This window comes from Brachyistius frenatus, unplaced genomic scaffold, assembly GCF_029030835.1.
Source record: "Brachyistius frenatus isolate BFR_SWC_R1_liver_20210118 unplaced genomic scaffold, ASM2903083v1 Contig_27, whole genome shotgun sequence".
NCBI lineage: Eukaryota > Metazoa > Chordata > Actinopteri > Embiotocidae > Brachyistius > Brachyistius frenatus.
Window position 1 is genome coordinate 2,435,628 of NW_027210626.1, and position 20,631 is coordinate 2,456,258.

The 20,631-nt window shown below is 39.4% G+C and overlaps 1 protein-coding gene across 2 annotated transcripts; it reads left to right on the top strand.

Moving 5' to 3' along the window:
* The first annotated feature begins 201 nt into the window (after window positions 1–201).
* On the top strand, window positions 202–19,943 carry LOC138620930 (brain acid soluble protein 1). 2 transcript variants are annotated; one of them, XR_011310912.1, is made up of 13 exons: window positions 202–490; window positions 6,888–7,126; window positions 7,533–7,707; window positions 8,082–8,182; window positions 8,292–8,424; window positions 9,109–9,141; window positions 11,068–11,154; window positions 13,126–13,152; window positions 13,619–13,636; window positions 15,146–15,259; window positions 16,772–16,831; window positions 16,953–17,042; window positions 17,726–19,943. XR_011310912.1 is itself a non-coding variant. In XM_069698598.1 (12 exons), exons 1-12 carry the CDS (start codon window positions 427–429, stop codon window positions 16,979–16,981), a joined length of 1,080 nt encoding a protein of 359 aa, XP_069554699.1. In that variant the 5' UTR covers window positions 202–426; the 3' UTR covers window positions 16,982–19,943. The 2 variants fall into 2 exon arrangements, 1 of the variants encoding a protein (XP_069554699.1); XM_069698598.1 differs by having other exon boundaries at window positions 16,953–19,943.
* Window positions 19,944–20,631: the final 688 nt, after the last annotated feature.

Consider the following 20,631-nt stretch of genomic DNA (forward strand, 5'->3'; position numbering starts at 1 on the left):
GGGTTGATAAAGACCAGTACGAATCTAAATTGGAACAATCTCGGCGTCGGGTTGATAAAGATAAAGAATGCTTCTGATTAGCGGAGAAAGCATATCTTAACACCCTCACATCAACGAACATATCCAGCCCTTCTGTCTGTCTTCTGCCTGTATTTGGGTAGAGGAGACCCGCCCACCTTAATAAAGACTGGACCTTCTCTCCCAATCCAGACAAAAGAGGACGACATATCCGCGGCGGCGCGCACCGAGCCTGAGCACCTTGGAGCAACGCGGGATCGATCCGACGCGCAAGAACGCACCGGCACTCTGACAAGCACGCCCTCCAGATTCACCTGAAACCCTCAGACCGGTAAATTGTCCTTTTTGAAGGGTGAGACAAGGGAGACTGAGCCCAGGATTCATTCGCAGCCAGAACACCGTGTTCCCATGATGTCATACCTGTGGATTCTGCTATTAGGAAGCCTGCTGGCTGCACACGCCAAGGCACAAGGTAACGATTATTTCCAATTAATTCAGCCCAGCCTTCAGTTGTATGCAGATGTTTTTTTTCTTCTTATGCCTGCATGGCATCTATCTATCTATCTATCTATCTATCTATCTATCTATCTATCTATCTATCTATCTATCTATCTATCTATCTATCTATCTATCTATCTATCTATCTATCTATCTATCTATCTATCTATCTATCTATCTATCTATCTATCTGTCTGTCTGTCTGTCTGTCTGTCTGTCTGTCTGTCTGTCTGTCTATCTCTGTGTCTCTCTGTCTGTCTGTGGTCATCTCACTGTCTCCATTTCTCTCCCCACCTTTACATCCCTCCTGTTTCTTTCTGTCTTTCAGTATTTCCTCTCCTTGTGAGCCTGTGCGTGTCTGGGTGCAATTACCAGTCTCTCTTGCCAGTCTGTCTGAATCCCTGTCTCGTTTCAATTCAGTTCACCTTCAGCTGCATTCAGTTGAATGAATAAAAAGCTCTTCATCTTCACTGTAAATATGTTCCTGGCTCTGCAGCCCAGACATCATCAGTGAATAAGGTGTGTCATGTAATATGGCCATATCTTTCTGGATTTGAGTTCTGGTTCACAGGGGTGTGGTGGACCCAGAAGAAATCCTCTCCTTTGTTTGGGATTGATCCCCATCTCCATTTTTCTTCTCTGTATCTATCAATCCCCCATTTTTGCTCTCTCCTCTTCCTTCTTGCTCAGCTGGCTCCCGGCCTCTGCCCTTCCCTGCGGCGCATGCAATGATTTCAGTGTTCAAATGTGCAATAAAACTCACAGGGAGAGATGGGAAGCATTGAGAAAAACACATAAACTGAGGGGAAAAAAATCAGAGGGAAAGAAGGGGAGATGTTGGAAGAAGATGAAGGTGAAATGTTGTAGCTGATGCAGGGGGAATAAAAGGATAAATACAAGGAAGGAGAAAGTGAAATAAATGGTTGGCCGTATTATCATTATGCAAACAGATTCAGTTGAACGTTTGTGCGCTTGGATGTGATTTAGGATAGTCTCACTCTACCGGTTCACTTTTTATTACCACAGAGGAACCACCCTCACGCACACACACACACACACACACGCACACACACGCACACGCACATACTCACACTCAGACACATTATTTTCTTATTTCTTGCTCTTTCCCACACACACTTCCTCTTCAACTGTTGAACATAACCTTGCCATAAACTCAGTGGACGTTGGTCTACTGAGACACAGGAAATCTCAGTGGGTGTGTTTGCTGACTTGTGTGTGTGTGTGTGTGTGTGTGTGTGTGTGTGTGTGTGTGTGTGTGTGTGTGTGTGTGTGTGTGTGTGTGTGTGTGTGTGTGTGTGTGTGTGTGTGTGTGTGTGTGTGTGTGTGCACCAGTTCACAGTCACACTTGAAAAGATGGGGTGCTGCTGGGTCAGTGGCATATGTGCACATCATTTACTGTGTGTGTAAGTTAAGAGGTGAGGGATAGGGAGTGTCGGTAACTAGATCCAGCTCCAGCTGTAGACAACACCCAACAGCACAACCAGTTTCAGCGACTTCCTCTCCCCCAGGGCCTTCAGCATCTGTGTGTGTGCGTGAGTGAGAGTGTGTGGGAGGGTGTAGGCTTGAACTTTAATGTACAGAACATGTGGGAGTAGGGAAGTGCTTCATTAATTTGTGTGTGTGCATTAGGTAGCTATAGAACATGTGTGTGTCCTAAAGGCAAATGAAAAGAACAAAGAGCCTTATGATGTGTGCCAAGTGTGCGTGTGTGTGTGTGCGCAGACTTGTCTGTGTTTACACCTCCAACTGCCAACCCGTAAATCATTCATTTAGTGGGAAGAGAAACCCACACCAACTCTCGCACAAACACTACACACACGTAATCTCCCATAAAGGCACTCTTAAGGTTTATGTGAGTGGTGTAAACACAGCACTTTCTGTCCCACAGACACACAATAGAACCATACTTGACCGAACAATGTGTTTTGCGGCGGGGCCGTTGTATCACCTGACACACACACACACACACACACACACAAACCGTTCCTAGTATACTATTACGGACCATGGCTTGCTTAGTATGTACACACATTATTACACATCAGCCAAATACAGGCTGACTGATCTTCTGACTGATAAGTCAGAAGATAAAGTTGAACTTTTTAACATTGAACTTTATGTAATATGTACCTGGTGTTACCCAACTAAATTACTTAAAGAAAATAACAGAAATGAAAAGATTTGTAGTTTTTTTTTTTTTATCAGTGGGCTTACCAACAGCTGCTGTTAGATGTTAACTGTTCGAACACACGTCACCTTCTGGACATCAAACAAAGGCACCTGCATCCACACACCAGTGCAGCGCTAACACGTCCGTGAAGCGTGTGAAATGTGAAATACATACAACACTTCAAGTGCAGCGGTCATGTTGTATTGACTGTTGTCATAGTAACCAGCAATAAACTGCAGTTTTTATAATAAACATACTACATACTTTATAATCCTGTCACATACAGTCTTTTAAATAACATTATAAAAGTGTCTTTCCTTTTATCATACCAGACATCACATTTTCCATGCACCTTGTTTTTTACTGGTCATCTGAACAATTCTTGTTTTTGTCAGATGAAATGTTGATTTTTTTTTATTTTATTTATTTATTTTTTAAAGAGTGTTGAAGCCTGCAGAGTGACCATTTTGGAAAACGTAGTTCCAGTATTAGTTAAATATTTCAAAGGATATCAGAATCCTGCTTGGGGTGAAATGGAAAGTAATCATTATGATCTCATTATGACAGCATCATATAGGGGGAGTTTCAGGTTTCAGTGTTTCAGCAAAATAGTCAGTTTTCTTTCAATCACAGAAACATTTTCCTGTTAAAGGTTAAAAGTAAACTCTTATATTCAACTTGGGGAGAACACCATGTTTAACTCTTTTCAGTTTGTGTTTAGGCAAGTTTCCTATTTGTTACCGTCCAAAAAGTAGCATTGAGCTCAGTTAATAATTAGAAGATTAAAACGACTGGAGTTTGTGGTTTATTGAGGAGTTGTGTGTTGTACCATTTCTTGACCAAAAGTTGGTCAAGAAAAAAGTTTCTAGTAGAGCTGCAACAATTAGTCAATTAATTGATTAGTCGATTGATATGAAATTAATTATCTTAATCATCAAATAACAATTTTAGTCATACTCCAGCTAAATTGTTAAACTTTTGCTGTTTCTAACTCGCCAAACATGAGGATTTGATGCTTAAGGAAACTGATTATCTTTTGATTTTTGTTATACAAGAAAAACCATTTGATGTTACCTTAACCAGCCATTTTAAACAATCTACTTTGATTTTATAGACCAAACAGATTTCGATTTGTAAAAAAAAAAAAAAAAAAAAAAAATAGACAATTAATCAATAATGAAAATAATGGTTAGTTGCAGCCCTAATTTCTAGGAACCAAGAAGCTCCCACATATTGTAACCCCCAACACAACTCCCTGTTTGTACACCTTGGTTTTTGTACAAATTAAGAGGAGCCTGTTAATTAGTGAGCTCAGAGGTGTTGGTGGGTGGATTTTACTGCCTTTGGACCGAGTCAGGAGCTGTTTCCATTCTTTCTGCCAAATTTGCTTGATTATGTTCTCTCCGATGTATCAATATACATTAAAGACAGAACGTTTTCTGTATCTATCAAACCACGTAACTAGTTTTTAACAAAACACTGTGACTGACAGGATGAAGCTTTCCCACATGTGTAAACTGGTTTGACTTAGGAGTTTTTCTCTGGGGACTTTTTTACTGTTTGAAACTGTTGTGTTGTACAGCCCCATACAATAGCGTGCAGCCATGTCATAGACACAGATGAATCACTAGCCTCCAGGGAAAGTAGTGGCAGTGAAACAGAGAGAGTTTGGAGAGAGAAAGAGAGGAAAGGGAGGGGGGGGTGATAGACTTAAAGACAGAAGGGAAGGAAGGAGAGAGCTTGGGATGTGCAACACTTGGTTTCTCTGCTGCTCTAACACAAAACAGGACTCGTCTTACAAACTCATAAAACATTTTCTCCTCCCCTTTCATTTCAAACACACAACCACATGTTCACACACACGTGACAGTTCATGTGCATGTTCACATTCACTACATGTACTTCCAGTAAATATCTGCATTTGTGTGTGTGTATTGGTGGGTGGAGGGGTGTTTGTTGTAGAGGTAGTTAAAGGAGGAAGCGCCAAACCGATAGATGGGGACAGAATGTTCTGTGGAGAAACAGAAAGAAAGTTTGCATACGGTCTCCCTCTCTCTACACACACACACACACACACACACATGCACACACACCCCCACACCTCCCCACACACACCCACACAGGCTCTCACGCACAAAGAGCGAGAGGACTTTTATGAGATCCACATACCTGAAACCCACTGTAACACACGCATGCATGTAGGCACAACTCCATGATGAAATGTGTCCACTCATTTCCACATTTACTCAAATTGAAAACATAAATACAAATATGCACACACACACACACACACACACACACACACACACACACACACACACACACACACACACACACACACACACACACACACACACACACACACACACACACACACACACACACACACACACACATCAACAGATATTCAGGTCTTACAAATTAATTATACTATAACATTTAGGCAGAAGGTGAATGTGAACTTTTGCACTGTTTGAAGATTTCATCCATTTTTTTTTTCCGCATCTTTTCGTAAGTGGTCTGTGCACTGGTGAGACACATCACCGGCATCTTCACTTAGTTTCACTTAATTTCCATGACTGGCGTGCCAGAGTATGTCTTTGATGAAGACAGCGATTTTGGAGGAAGTCATAAAACGGACAAACACCACACCCACTCATTCATGTGCGTACTGCTTTCCTTGAAACCACTGATTAATGTTTACTTTGGATGCTAAGGTGGTCCAGTGACATTCACTGGAAAGACAGAGTGGAAGAAACAGGGAGCTCTTGTTTTTATCAGCCAGTAAGCATGTAGCTGTGTATGCATGTCAAATATTCATATTTTAGTTCATGTTGAGTGAGTAGAGCCGTGCTTGTGTGCACTTTCATGTGTGTGTGTGTGTGTGTGAATATGGATTTGTTTCCCTGTGATATGAATGTGTGTTTGAAGGGAGTCAGGGTGTCGCCAGGACTTCTTGCCTCGGGAGTATTAATGGTGTGATTGAAATACTTGAGATGCGTTCATGCTGCTCTCCCTCAAGGCTTCACTGACTCTGATATAATCTGACTTGGCAAACCCAGTGATCCTTCAATGAACATTCACTCGCCAAGGAATAACTGTTAAAAAATATAAATAATTATTTTCTCTGATGTCAGCATATTAAAGAAAAGACGTAAAGAACTGAGCTCCGACTTGGTGATATGTGTTCATTTTTCGATATCTTGTTTTGGTACGTTAGCACCTGTCCTGCCTTCCACTGCATTTTAGAGTTTTCTCAACAGGAAGAAAAGCGTCACTCACACCATAACTTCAGATGTCCTTTGTGCATGTCTTAGTCAATAGTTGGTATTTCTTTGGAGGAAAGTGCTGCCCAGATGAACCAGCATCAGGGTGCAGCTGAAATCAGCAGAGCAAAGAACAATTAGGCACAGTTTGCTGTTTCAGCTTCTCTCATGCAACAGGGGAATGTCACAGCGCTGGCTCAAACACGCACACATCCACACAGACACACACATTGTGCACATCACAGAATGACAAAGAGTACGCCTTTGTCGTTTTCTCATTAGTACAGAGTTGCAATGCCAGTGCTGAGGTTGAGACGTCGTATGATGTCGAGTTAGGTCAGACGTGATCGATGCGTCTGTCATCCGGTTGTGGCTGGAGCGCTAACATCAGGCACCAATCAGGCCAGGGTGTGGCTCTCAGCATGTGTGTCATGTTTGAGAATGTGTTGCATCTACAACATCTTAAACACCCCTCCAATGATTTTGATGATTTTAAATGACAACAGATGGATTAAGGAATGCAGTTTTTAATTACCAATGATTACACTAATCACCTTCAATCTGTGTTGGTTCAATTTTAGTTTCGATTTACGGTATAATATTTCCCCTTATTCGTTTGTGAACAGGAAAGGGCACAAATGGAACAGATGTCTGACTGTCAGTTTTTCAGGGATGTTGTGTTGCATGTCTTTAAAGGCAGGAGAAACTTCCTTTGCGGCATTGATTTTTGGTTGCCGTGTTTGCCACCACCCTTCATTTCAAAAAGGAAATGCTCGTTGCTCGGGCTTCTGTCAGTCGTGTGATGTTTATTGAGACACCAGGATTTTCCCTTTTTCTTTCCCACCCATTTGAAATTGATATGTCCCAGTTGTACATCACTTTGTGCTCTTTCTTCTTTCACACATTTTCTGTAGACGATGCAGCCCCAGCAGAGGAGGAAACAGTCCCTGAGACCCCTGCAGTAGAGGCAGAACCAGAGGCCCAAACTGAGCCAGGAGCAGAACCAGAACCAGAAGCAGAAACAGAACCAGAAACAGAACCAGAACCAGAAGCAGAGCCAGAGGCCGAAATAGAACCAGAATCAGAGCCAGAAGCAGAGCCAGAGGCTGAGGGCGAACCTGAGGCTGACGAAGAAACAGAGCCTGCATCCGAGGTGAGGGAAAATAATATTTTGTTTGTTGGTTTGTTTTGCTTTATTGATTTTTTTTTTTTCAGTCAGTCTTTTATCACTGTAGAAGTCTCTTGGTAATTCACAAATCTCAAAGCAATGGAAAAAGAGTGGTGGTTACATGATCACAGCTCCAAATAACGGAAGGAGAATGTGGTTCAAAGTTTGGATTATTGTTAAACTGCAGAATGTTTTAACTTTTGTGTTCGTCCTGACCACAAACTCCAGAAAATGTTTATGTTGCATCGCCAAGAACACAACTACATAAATATAAAACATGGCATCTTTCAGAGCTTCTGTCCAGCTGCGCGTCTCCGCCTGCTCTTTGATAACCTGAACGAACATTACGTGAATGTAATTTCATGAGATTAAAATCTTGTGCTGAATACAGGAAGTAGCACCAACGGTGAGTGAGCCTGAGCCTGATGCTGACCCTGAAACAGACGCAGATCAAGCAGCAGCTCCCGCAGGTGGAGATGAAGAACCAGTGACTCCTGCTGATGGAGACGCAGCACCACCAGCTCCTACAGCAGACGCTGACGCCGAAGCAGCTGCAACGACAACAGGTGATCTACAGCAGTTCAAATATACACATTTAAAATGAAGATGAGATGCAATAGTAATTGTCGTACTGAATATCTGTCTTCATCGCTTTAGGCTTTCTGAAACATTTCAAGCGTCTCTGTTGCCAATTTCCCTAATTTTGACACAAATTCTGTTTGCGCGGTTGTTGTTCAAGTGACGAAACTAGAACTACTTACAGCTACCTTCTGCTCCATGCACGTCACTATGCTGCACCCCGTTCACTCGCAACAGGAACAGTCTTTTTGATCGCAGCTCATAGCCGATGCCATAACACTGGATAAATATATAATAAAAACACAAACCAGTGATCTAATATTTGCCCTCTTCTCTGTTTCACTCTTCAATCCATGGCCAGCTGCGGACCCAGAAGTTATCGATCCAGAGGCTAAGGAACCAGCAGCTAAGGGAGAGGAGGAACCTGCCTTAGTTGTTGACACAACACCTGCTCAAGAGGAGGTCAGTGGCTTTTTTTCAAACTTACTTTGTCCCGCTGTGTATATTACAAATATTATTCAGGAGCTGCTGTATTATTAAGCTAATATTTCCTTTGTACACATTTTTATAGCTCGGACCAGATGACAAGACCACACCAGCGCCGGTAGCAGATAATGTTCCAGCTGCTGATGAAGACCCATCTAATGCACTGGACAAAGTCGTAACAGAGATCGCAGCGGAAGCGAGGGCCTTTATTCCCCCAAGTAAGTACATTGATATTTGGGTGCATATTTTGTATACTCACATATTCAGAGGGTAAAACATGGTCTCACATATGTGGCTTGGCTTATATTGTTTTTTTTGTTGTTGAAATTGTTAGTTGATTTAGCTTTATGATCATTTTAGAGGATGCAGTGGTGCTCCTTAGTTGCAGTGAGGCTTATGGACAGATTTTGTTTTCCACCCCTTTTAAATCTATAGACTGTGGCAGTAGGCTAAATTACAGAAGCACCTCTCTGTATAAAGAGTTGTAGCGAGAGCTGAGCAGATGTATTCTGTAGATGATCTCACCTCTTCAGCATGTGTGTCCTTTACATGGGGAAACTGTACAAACTTGTTTGTGAAACGTTCTGCCCCTCGTATATGGTACAAGTCAAATAACATGCCATGTTATGCAACTGGGTACAAGTCATGATAAAAAGTGTTCAAAGTACATGATGCCTTTATTTTAAAACCCGGCCTATGTCTTTGTGCCTGATGCAGATAACGATATTAGAGAGTAAATGTATATATCGGTCGGCTCTACTCTATATATGATCAGTATATAATGTTCACTATATAAAGAGAACAACTACTGCTGATAATGATGTCGCAAGAATTGTATATTTTAAAAAGTAGTAATAAGATGTTTTCTTCAAACCTTGATTCTCGTCTGTCTTTTCCTTCAGTTAAAGAGGAGGCTGGTCCTGAGGCAAAATCAGGTAAAAATATATTTTATTTACTATTATATTTTATTTTATAAACCTCAATCAAATCGTACAACTAAACAGATGGTTAAGGTGCGTCAAAAATAATGATTCTGATGTTCCTTTCATCACACAACCTCTGTGCAAAAATGTTTAAACTACTTTATTCCAGTAGATACAGTAACTATTAAGCCATGAAAAAGCCCACCTGTTCAATTGATGCTCAGAAACTATTTTAAAACATTACAGAAATAGCAAGTGACGATCAGAAATAGTTTGAAAATCACTAAACAGAGATCTGCAGTGTTCTTGTTGATTGTGTTGAAGGTAGACGGTGTTTTTTCCCATAAACTCTGAATGTACTGCAGCAGCTCTGAGCAACCAGCTGAAATTAAACAGATCTGGAGATTTATACCCTTTTGTTTTCTAGATTAAATCCATCTCAAGTTTATTGCTAAATATTTCAAAACATATTAGATCTCCAGTGTATTCTTTTGACCCAGAAATTAAATTGCCATTGACAGAATTTTATATCATCAGTCATTTAAAAAAAACAAACGTTTATGTTCTGCTTTCATGGGTTATCATGTATTATTGTTCTGCAACTCCCCATTTTCTGAACAAATTAATAGGCAACAGATGTGTCTTTCTATCGAAAACTGCAAATCCTCAAGAAGGCTACGAGGTGGGACTTGGGCCCTTATGATTTTACCTCTTAAATTATGTGCGATTCAGTAAGGAAGCCTCCCAAATGACCTCAGATTGATTTAATCACAACTGTCGACCTGTTTTTTTTAGTTTTTTTTTTAACATCATCTTATATTCTCTTTTCCTCTTTTGCTCTTTCCTTGCTAAACTTCATGCTGATTTAATTTCAGTATTTCCTGTCCCAAGAAGCCTTGTTGATTGCATTTACTGTATTTATAACAGGACATCCTCCTTTGCGTCACTCAAGAATAGTAATTCTATGTTTAGCGTAGCTCCTTGCAGTGCTTGAGTAAGAATGGGAAAGAATGTGTTTGTTGTTGAGAGAGTGGTTGCCATGGAAGGCTTCTTCCATGTGATAACTGGCAGGAGAGCATTTTCTCACCTCGGTGTCAAGAGGAAATTATTTGAGAAATGGATAGCAGCATGAAGGAAGAGGAAGGGAGAAACGTATTCAGAGGAGAAGATGGCAGAGAGAAGGGACTGTAGAAACTAAAGTTGAAACATAAATAGAAGTAAATAAAGATGAGAGTAGAAAAAAGGGGAAAGGGTAGAGAAAAGATGGTGCGGGTTAATGGAAAGGTCGGGGAATAGTAAAGGTTGAAAGAAAGGCCGAACAGCAGATAGAAATAGTAGAGATAGTCTTTGTAACATTCACGCACTCACCTGTGACAAATGGTGCTTTACAATGTGAGCACAACATTTAATATTGTATGTAGTCGGGAGGCCAGAATCATCACTGGATAATTGTGCCTTTGAGGTTCTATCAGTGATAAATTACCTCACTGATCATCCTGCACGTTGCCCTTCCCACACGAAAAGTGCTTGAGTCACACATGTTGTATAAGTCACTTGGGTTTCCCCCCCTGATGAATATAGAGTGGGTTAAGGTATTGTCCCTGACAGATAATAATCCTTTAATCTAAGTCAAACACTGGTTCACAGGATCATTGTTACACCCTCGGTGCTGGTAGTGTTTCAGAGAGCTCATTGAGGACGCCTCTGCAGGGCATTCACAATGGGGCCATGAGGGACTGAACCAAGCTGTGCTGCTCCGATGCTCCATGTGATCACCAAAAAGTTCAACATGAAAATAAAGAAGTGTAGGCTGTTAGAGAGACCGTATGTTTTTGTGGATGATATTCTCCGGGGTGTGAATATTCCCTTACATGGATAACTTTTACATTTCTGTCACCCATGATGGTTCATTGCTTTCTTATTTTTTTTTTGGTGCAGGGTTTAATTTGGAAGATGCTTTGGCAGGAGATGCAGCAGTGGGAAACTCACCACATTCAGATAAGAGCAGCAGCTTTGGAACTGAGGGTCAGTAATCACTCATAACAACATCTGTTATTGTCACCCAAAATGTCCAGAACATGTGGAAATACACACTAATCTCTCGTGAAGCTATACCGTGTTCAGTTTTAGTGGAATTGTTTTACCTTTTGCTGTTACTACAATCTAATGAATGACTTGTTTCAGTCCACTTGCTTTTTGAAACTATGAGGTACAATGAGATTCGCCTTAATTGTTTATTACAGTGACTGGAACCCATTGAGATCCGCAGTGTCTCCACTCGAGGGAATATCATGACGCTTTCACAAACATAGAGGGATCAGTACTTGTAACTTGTTAGCTGAAATTAGCAATTCTTTTTCTCAATGTTTTCACAAATATATATAAAATCTCAATAGTTACTATCGGACACTTATAAACATTAAGCTGGAGTTATTTTATATGATCTAATTCCGTTGTAATTGCTGAAATAAGAGTTTAATAAGTATGCAAAATTAGGTTTAAAGTTGTATTTTGATGCCTTATTTGAACCGAGTAGCTCACTGAACCCACTGAGATTTGTACATTAAACAAAGAGCTGTTCTTATCCTTCAAACAAAAAGGCTTCTCCTACTCATTTCATGTAATTTTCTGTTTTAAATGGCTTTGAGCCTTTTTACTTTAACATCAACAGCCTCATGAACAACGTCCTCCAATGATGAATCAGCCGTCTTTAAGCCCTCCATGTACTGACTGTGGTCTCACAACAAAACTACAAAGTCACTCCTCGGCAAAATAGTTTGTAGTACCTGACGACTCGAAAGCCGCCTCGTAAACTTTGTTTTGAGACATTTTTCTGGTTTCTCTGTAGTGCAAAAATGCTGTTAGAACTTACTGAGCTTTTCTCTCATGAGAAGACACTGAATTGATTCGTTTTATGAAAGCATAATCACAAGCCACAAGGCAATTTGACAGTAATGCAGCAACAAGATATTTTCCTTAAGCAGCTTCTCCCAGTGTTTACCCTTTATTCCCCATTTGAAAGCGGATTTATTTCGATTGGTATAATCATTATATATTACTCAAAGGTACTCTTCTCGAGGACTCTGTTATTAGCGGCTTTGTCAAGTTGAAGCAGGCAGAGGGCTGCCATGATGTCCCAGACAAATACAGACTGGCAGCGCTGAAGGAGATAACAGGGTTTTTTGTATGTGAATCAAATGAAAGATCAGAGACAGAGACAGAGACAGAGAGAGAGAGTGTCTCAGATACTTTATCACTCTGATGTTATAAAAGCATCTTTGTTAGCATATAGATGGGACACTTCCAAAATAGTTGTGTGTGTGTGTGTGTGTGTGTGTGTGTGTGTGTGTGTGTGTGTGTGTGTGTGTGTGTGTGTGTGTGTGTGTGTGTGTGTGTGTGTGTGTGTGTGTGCGTACATACATGTCTTTCTTTTTCTTTGTGAACTAATCTAATACGAAGAACTGCATTTCTTTTCTTTTTTTTTTGCTGTAAAGCACTTTGAGCTGCAATCTTTCAATGAATCGGGCTGTACAGATAAAGTTTATTATTATTAATTTTGGTTCAAAACTATCATTGTAAGGACATTTCTGAATCATGAGTATATTTAAAGTCGTCCGCACAACTTTAAAGGGCAATTTGAGAGTTAAGATTTAGGTTAAGGTTAGAATTCAGGTAGGATTTGGGTGGCGTTAGGCGCTTCACTGTGGTGGTTAAGGTTCGGGTAAAGGGCTAGGGAATGCACTATATCCATGAATGTCCTTACAAACATAGCACAAGTTAGTGTGTGTGCTTCCAGACCGGTTAGGACAGAAACGTTAGAGCTCGTAATGCCCCTGAGGTATAAACTACAACAAAGAAAATAATCTCCCCCTTCTTCTTTTTTCCGCTGCCATCTCTGACACAATGATTTACATGCGTCATTAACACATTTTAAAAAATACCTTTACTCTCCTTCCTTTATCAAAATCTGATTTCTCTTGTTTTGTCTCTGTTCAGGAGTTGCTGCTGGCACCTCAGGAAATGGTAAGAATATTTGTTTTATATACTTATGCTCAAAATACGCATAATAACAACCAAAATCCTCCTTCAATCTCCTTCGATCTCCTTCAGTCCAAATCACACACATCCCTGTCATATACTATGCAAACTGTAGCAGTGCGACTCCAGCAGTAGCAGTAATGTTCACGTAGTTCTGAAACTCGGTGAGATAGAGGCCGTTACTGATACACCTTTGATAATTCAAACAGGATGCAAGAGTCTATTGGTCTTTGTTAAAGTCACTTTACTATCAGTTCTGTTGGAAGTATAACTTCCGCTCCTGAATATCAATCTGGAAACAGATTCATCAGAATGACAGGAGTACGTTGATGGTAGATTAAACTGTTAGACATTCATTGTCACATGTTTGTGCATTTACTATCAATTAGTTGTAATTAGTACAATTTCAAGTTGTTAACAGTATTTCTGTATTCTTTGTTCCTAATAACAGACAAACCTCAGGCTCAAGGTGAGTTCTCTCTTGTCTTTCACATTAAACCACTCTCACTGCCAAAAACTACATGCAGCATAAGTACTCTCCTATTGTTTTGTGTCATGCACCGGCTTAGGCAGGTGTGTTATTGCTGCATGGTATTTCCAGAACTTTTTTTTTTAAACTTCCCATTGAAATTCAGTACATTTGCATAGTTGTTGAATGACTTCAAGCAAAAGAAGGAGCAGTGGCAGGATTTTAACCAAATGACTGAACGCTTCAAGTTACCAGTGCTGAAATATGTGCTGGGAAAAAATGTAACTTGAATAAAAAGTTAAAACTTAAAAAAGTGTTTTATAAGAACGACTAGTATGACTTGGAGATATAGAAAAATTAGTTTTATGACTGTCAACACACCTCTTTCTAATGTTTGGTATCCTGCATCTGTTTAAGCACTAAAAATCATGAGTCAGTTGCGTCCCGGCTGAGTGTTGTGCATGCGTACACATGCATGTTCATACAGGTTGGCACCCATCTCTACATCCGTTTACCAACTTACTCGTTTCTCCTGTTTTATTCCACAGAATATCACTGACTCATTCCCTTTTTTTTTAATGTTCTGTGACTCATGCCACTCCGCTGATTTTCTCACCTTATCTTCTATCACCGGATTTACTGTATATCCTGTTTAATTCTATCAAGTATGTTTAAGTTGCAAACTCGTCTTTTATACCCCAACATCGACATTTCCCCTCCATCTCCCCCACTGTTGTCAATTCAGCATATTTTGCCATCATTACTCTGTGGTGCCTGAAGACACTATACTATGTAAAACCGTGAATATTGTAAGTTGTGTAGATACCTTCTTTATATTTCACACTGGATGTGTTAAATCTGTGTTTTTTTCAGTAAGAAGAAATCCTTATTATAAATAAAAGTTATACACAGGTTCATCAAACATATTTGTTGTTGATTATCTTGTTAACTACTCCAGCATAAAGCAGATAATTACATTCACTGCCTATCTGAGCAATTTTGTGGTATTTGTACGAGTGCCTATACTTCGCTGTATGCTGTCACACTGCATGAAAACTCTTCAGATTGCTGTTGTCATAGTAACTAGGTTACAGGTGCAGACAGATTTCTATGACTGCTCGCTGTAAAAGCTTTTAGGCATTTAAATTACAGAATAGACGAATGAAAAGGGATCAGAAAATGCTGGAACAAGATGATGTGTCTCTGTCTCACATGTATACGAACATAATACGCACATTTTTCCATGTCATTGAGCTTCATTTCTGTTCATTCTTTCAACTGCAAAATGGCACTCGGTGGTGACACTGAACATCAGGATGATGTGCTTTACAGAAGCGTTAACTAAAAGACATTCATCACAGTGCAGTCACATTAATAACACCATAAAGCATGCCCAGGCTTAGATATTTATAGCTCAAATGGCATTTTTCCATATAGCTTTGCAGCACATTTTCCTGTTCTGATTCACTGGTATCATTTATCTTTTTATGTTTGTTTGTTTCCCTACAGAGGGCTCTGGCTCTTTAGCAGGAATCCTGTCTGCAATCGTTGTGTCTGCAGTGGGAGCAATCTCTGGATACTTCGCCTATCAGAAGAAGAAACTCTGCTTCAAAAATAGACAGGGTAATTATATTACTGTCATTTTGTAGCTGATTACCGAACTAATATTTAATCAATCGAACAAAATGCTTAATAACACAAGAGTGCAGAAACGGCTGGACAAAAAGCTAAATATTTGACTGAAAAATAAGCAACTTACAATGCTTATTGTAGAAGTTCCTCTTAGCCATTCAGTATCTTAAGCCATTCTTATTTTTTTTATTTTTTTACTTCAATTCCAATGCGCTTTCAAAAGGTGATTTCTAGTCTTCCTGGGGACACACAAAAACAACAACAAACAAATAAAAAAAAAAAAAAAACAAAGACAACTGTAAGAAATCAAAAAACAATTCATCAAAAATGAAAACAGAATTGTCACAAATTTGCGGCAATAAAAGAGGAAAATTAAATCATCAAAAGTTCAAAAACTGCAGTAACAATAATATCAGCTTGATCAGATTTTTTTGTGACTTTAAGAAAGAAAATCTACTTTTGATGTGTCTGATGTTGATGAAAACATGAATGAACTGCGAGCCAAATTTGTATTTAATGTTCTATATTAGAAAAAGCTTTGATCTCAACTCCAGCCTCTATGGCTTGTTTGGGTCTAATCACCGATTAGCGGATGTTAACCCCCATCAGAGCTCCAGATTAAGAGTCAATGACGCCATGCAAGAATTACTGCGGAGTTTTCACTTCAATCTGATCTGAATCTTACCACCATCTTCAACTCTTTGCTGTGGCTGGGCTCCAGTGTGACACAGACAGGGTGTGCTTTTGTGTCTTTTAGTGTGAAAAGTTTTGAAGGTCATTCGTCCTTATTTAAAACAAGATAGACTCAGCCTTACCTCTTTGGAAGTGTTTTTGATTACAATCAACTCACACACATCCTGCATCCCAATACTGCTAATTCAGCAAAGTTTTAATTTACAGTCAACATGAACATTATGCCATTCAGGTTTAGCAGTGTAGGCCAAAGGTCAGATCTAGAATAAGTGTTTTACTCTCAATATTTACAGTATGTTTCAGGGATCTAAATTTGAATAAACATCATGTTTGAAAATTAAGATCTCCTATTCTCCTGCATATTTCTAAGAATGATTCCCTCAGTGGTAAAGAGTAAGAACTGTAATTTGTAATGTAATGAGGATTTACAGCCTGGAGGTGCTCTACTAACAATAAATGGGGATTTCTGACTGCACAGATACATTTTGCACTTTTCCACCAGAAGAATATTAATATGGTGGTGATGATAGGCTATTAGAGCAGAGAAATATTAACATCCTCAGAAAGCCCTCCTGGGTGCTTAATTCACACCCTGTGTGACTGTATAGTTTCACAATTACAGAAGGTGGACAAATCCATTTTCTTCAGATTTGCTGGAGGGGACGCCATAAAGTGACCTATGGTCAATAGTAGGAAAATTATGTATCTAACTAAATACGTGTGAAAGTCAACCTGCCGATGTGTTGCCTTGTCTGCTTTATTTTGTCTTTTTGTGGTTTTCTGACTGACTTTTTTAATCGGCATTATTAGAAGTGGATCCAGAGGCTGCACACAAAGCTGACGCTACAGAGGCCCAGGCAGATCCCCAGGGTATGACGCAGACACACACAAACACACAAAAATAATATTCTGAAGTGGATACAAACATCACTCTCAGTACTTTGAAAAGTTTTAATTTTTTAACTGTTTTTTTTTCTTTCTGGTTTTAAAGTCCTTAGCAACCTGCTGAACTCCTCCTAGACCAGCAACGATCACGTGACTGCCTGGACCAACTACAGTCAAGCAAAGTGGCAATCTCACTGTAAGGCTCTGGAGCAAAAGTACTGTGAGGCCCCAGAGTAGGGCTGTGTGTTTCTGTCTGGGTGTGTGTGTCTGCAAATGTTGGTCTGTATGAGCCTGCGTGTGTGTGTGTGTGTGTGTGTGTGTGTGTGTGTGTGTGTGTGTGTGTGTGTGTGTGTGTGTGTGTGTGTGTGTGTGTGTGTGTGTGTGTGTGTGTGTGTGTGTGTGTGTGTGTGTGCGTGTGTGTGTGCGCGTGTGTGCATAATGTGTGTTCTCGTGTGTGCACATGTGGGGGAAAAAGAGTTAGTTCAAAATCAAGTAAATATATGTGAATTTTAAGGGTTTTAATTGTTACAAGGTAGGAATTTATTAAAATTGATCAGACAAACTTTCTGCTTTCAACCAAATCCGTCATTTTTTTTTTTTAAGAGTGGCCAAGAGATTAAATCTCAAATTAAATATAACCATAAAATGGCTTAATTATAGATCTACTTGTACATTTTATTTGAATGGCCACTATTCTGTTTTTAGTAATCCAATGTAAATATAAACCAGTAATAGATATTGATGTTGTAGGTGTTCAACTTGTAGTGAATTATTACAAGTTTTTTTTTTTTTTTTTTTTTTTAATTCTGCCATTGTCTGAACCATCCATATGATTTTGAAAGCCACTGGCAACCTGTCAAACTGATTTTTCTTTTTCAGCTGTCTGCAGGTCAAATGCAGGGTAAATGGATAACAGGGGGCTTCAATAACTACCACTGTATTTAATGGATTCTGATTAGGAACAGTAGTATAAGATGTTCATCCGTATTTTTGGGATGCTGTTATGTGGTCCAGTCTGTGTTTAAAGGGCCGATGATGTCAGTGTGTGTGTTTGTTTTTTGACTGGTGAAGGGGCTTTGTTTAAAATCCTGTTGAGTGACTATCACTTCTCCTCAGTCAGTTGATTACATTTGGTGTTGATACAAATCAAGTAACATCCACCAATTCAAAACAAATCTATTCAAGACATTCCAAAACATTTAAACAAAAATTATATTTTCTAAATCTTGCTGAGGTGAGTTGAAGCGAAGTGTGATCCAACCCTAGATTGGATAAATTGGTCACCTGACATGAACAAGTTAATAGATGTCATGTAGAAATGTTTTAGACAGTGTTCTGATGTAGTATGTGTCAGTCTAGTTGTGATGCAGTAATTTCTTCTTAATAGTGCCTTTCACTGACACAGCCTGGCTTGACCAATCTACAGACACACAGGGAAGAATTGCTGGGACATTCATGTGAAAACAGGCAAAGTAGTTGGTGAATGTCAGAAATATATGAGACAGAAAATAACAAATATGTACTTTATTAATTCATAAATGATAATTTTGATGGTTAAAAATGGTTACATGAACTGCTCATCCATGTGAAATAGCTCCATTATAATACATGATTGTAACAGCTGCTGTATATGTGTTCACAGTGGGCCAGTTTGCCATCTTTGTTCTTTTTAATAATAATCTTGCATTCCAAACTCTTCTAACAGCCTCTGTTGGCTTTCAGCTGTAAATCTCTCCTCATTGTGTGCCTCTTTATTTGAGCAAGCCAGTTGCTGTCACAGTGTTTTTGTATCATTCATATAGCCACATTACAAACACCATTCACCTGTGACTTTTATATGAATCCTTTACATTTTAGCAGTGGTGCCTCTGAGCCGACACAAATCGTTTTAGTCAACTTGTTTGCTGTGGTATTTTGTGATTATGATTGTGAAATGCCTCAGAAGCAGCACTACTGCTTTTCTTTTGCCATTGTAGTACAAAAAAAAATGTAACTTCTGAATTTCTTTTTGTTGCCTTGAAGTTTTTTCTACTTGCCCTGCTCCCTTTAAACTTTTCAACATGGTTGTAGAGGTTGCATAGTGCTGCACTTCATGTAAAGTGTGTTACTTTGTAAAGCACCATATAGCTGCAATACAGGACAGAGACTGTTGCTAACAGCCTTGCCTCAAGCTGAGAAATATTAATAGTCTGTGATGTCGCGTACCAATTAACTCTACTCTGTAAACTGTGGGCTGGACGCAAGGTCAAAGCTCTGTTTGAAATGCCTTCTAATCCTGTAATCTGTGACGATAGATGAGTTTCTCTTGAGACACCAAACCAAGTGGATAGTGTGTCTGCATGGCATGGAGTAATAAAACACTAAATACCCTCTAAATGATAGTACAAGCTTTTACAACTAGCCGCCGATGCCTTCAAAATAGAAAATCGTCCTTTGAATGAAGTACTCGCTCCTTTGTACCCTCCAGTAAATGCTATACGAGTCAATAAAAGCACTGTGATGTCCTGCAGTGCACATTTAGAAAACTTGCTTGGACTGATTTAATGTAAAGGAGACTCCAATGATAATATGATCCCGAAGAATGGAACACGATTTGCTTGTTGTGAGCATTATGGTCCACACTCCATTAATGTCCTGAGCCCTTAGATTCCTTGTAAACACAAAGTATTGGAGCATAGCATCCAAACCAGAATGTAAACCTTGAGACTTATTGGGTCCTGAAGTGCACTTCTCAGATAATGCTAGGGCATCAATCATGGCGCTGACCAGTCCTGCCTTATACCTAACACCCTCTTCAATATTCCTGCGAGTAAAACAAAACGTCATCATCAGAAAGACAATGAAACGAGCACGAGATGTTTTGTAATAACAATCTCTATGGGAGAAGCACTTTCCTATCCTGTATACATCTTGATTTATTAAACATATTTAGACAATTCATTTTCGATTTGGACAAGTGTAAGTCTTTTCCTTTTAATTTAAATACGCTGTTTGTACTTTGTGTAGGAACCTTCCTCATTTTTGTCATCTGGCACTTGTGTTCTTCTGGAGTTGTGTAAATAATGTTTGAGGAGTCAATTAAACAGTTTTCGTGGGAGTTGTTTGTGTTGTTTTCTAATTTTAGTGACTGTCAATGGATCATTTCATTACTGTGGTCCAGACTGAAAAATTTCAGTAATGATTTGTCAGATTGCCATAAAATTTGGTAGAGCCATTGGGGGTATCTAGAAGATTAATTGTAATAACTTTGATCCACAGACCTTTCATCTAGCACCATCATCGGAGCCAAATGCTTTGGTTTATCACCAAATACAACTTGCTAGCATTGTCCTCATGAGCATGTTCTTGTAACCTGGTCCAGTCTAAGTACAATGGGCCTCATTTTCCAACCATTGTTACAAAGAAATTTAAGAAGAAATTGGTGAATCAGGCCGTGATCTTAAAGAATGATCTAAATACTAGTATTTAAAAAAAAAAAAAATCAAAATATATTACGTATATAAATGATACTGTTTTATATGGATGGAAAAACACCTTTATGTAAAGTTTGTGCACCTGCATGACCTTGTTTTTCCTTGTTAGTGTCTCGTTTAGTCCCTGCAAGCTGTTGGAAAATCAATAAAACTCAGAGGGAATAAACAAAAAACCAGGCACCATAAGACATGAATCAAAATGCTTGATATGTAAGGTATTTAGAAGGAAACTCATACAACACAAGTTCAGGCATTGTGGCTGATTAATGGTGACAGGTCTATAACCTCATCAGGTCCTCAGAAGACAAATGT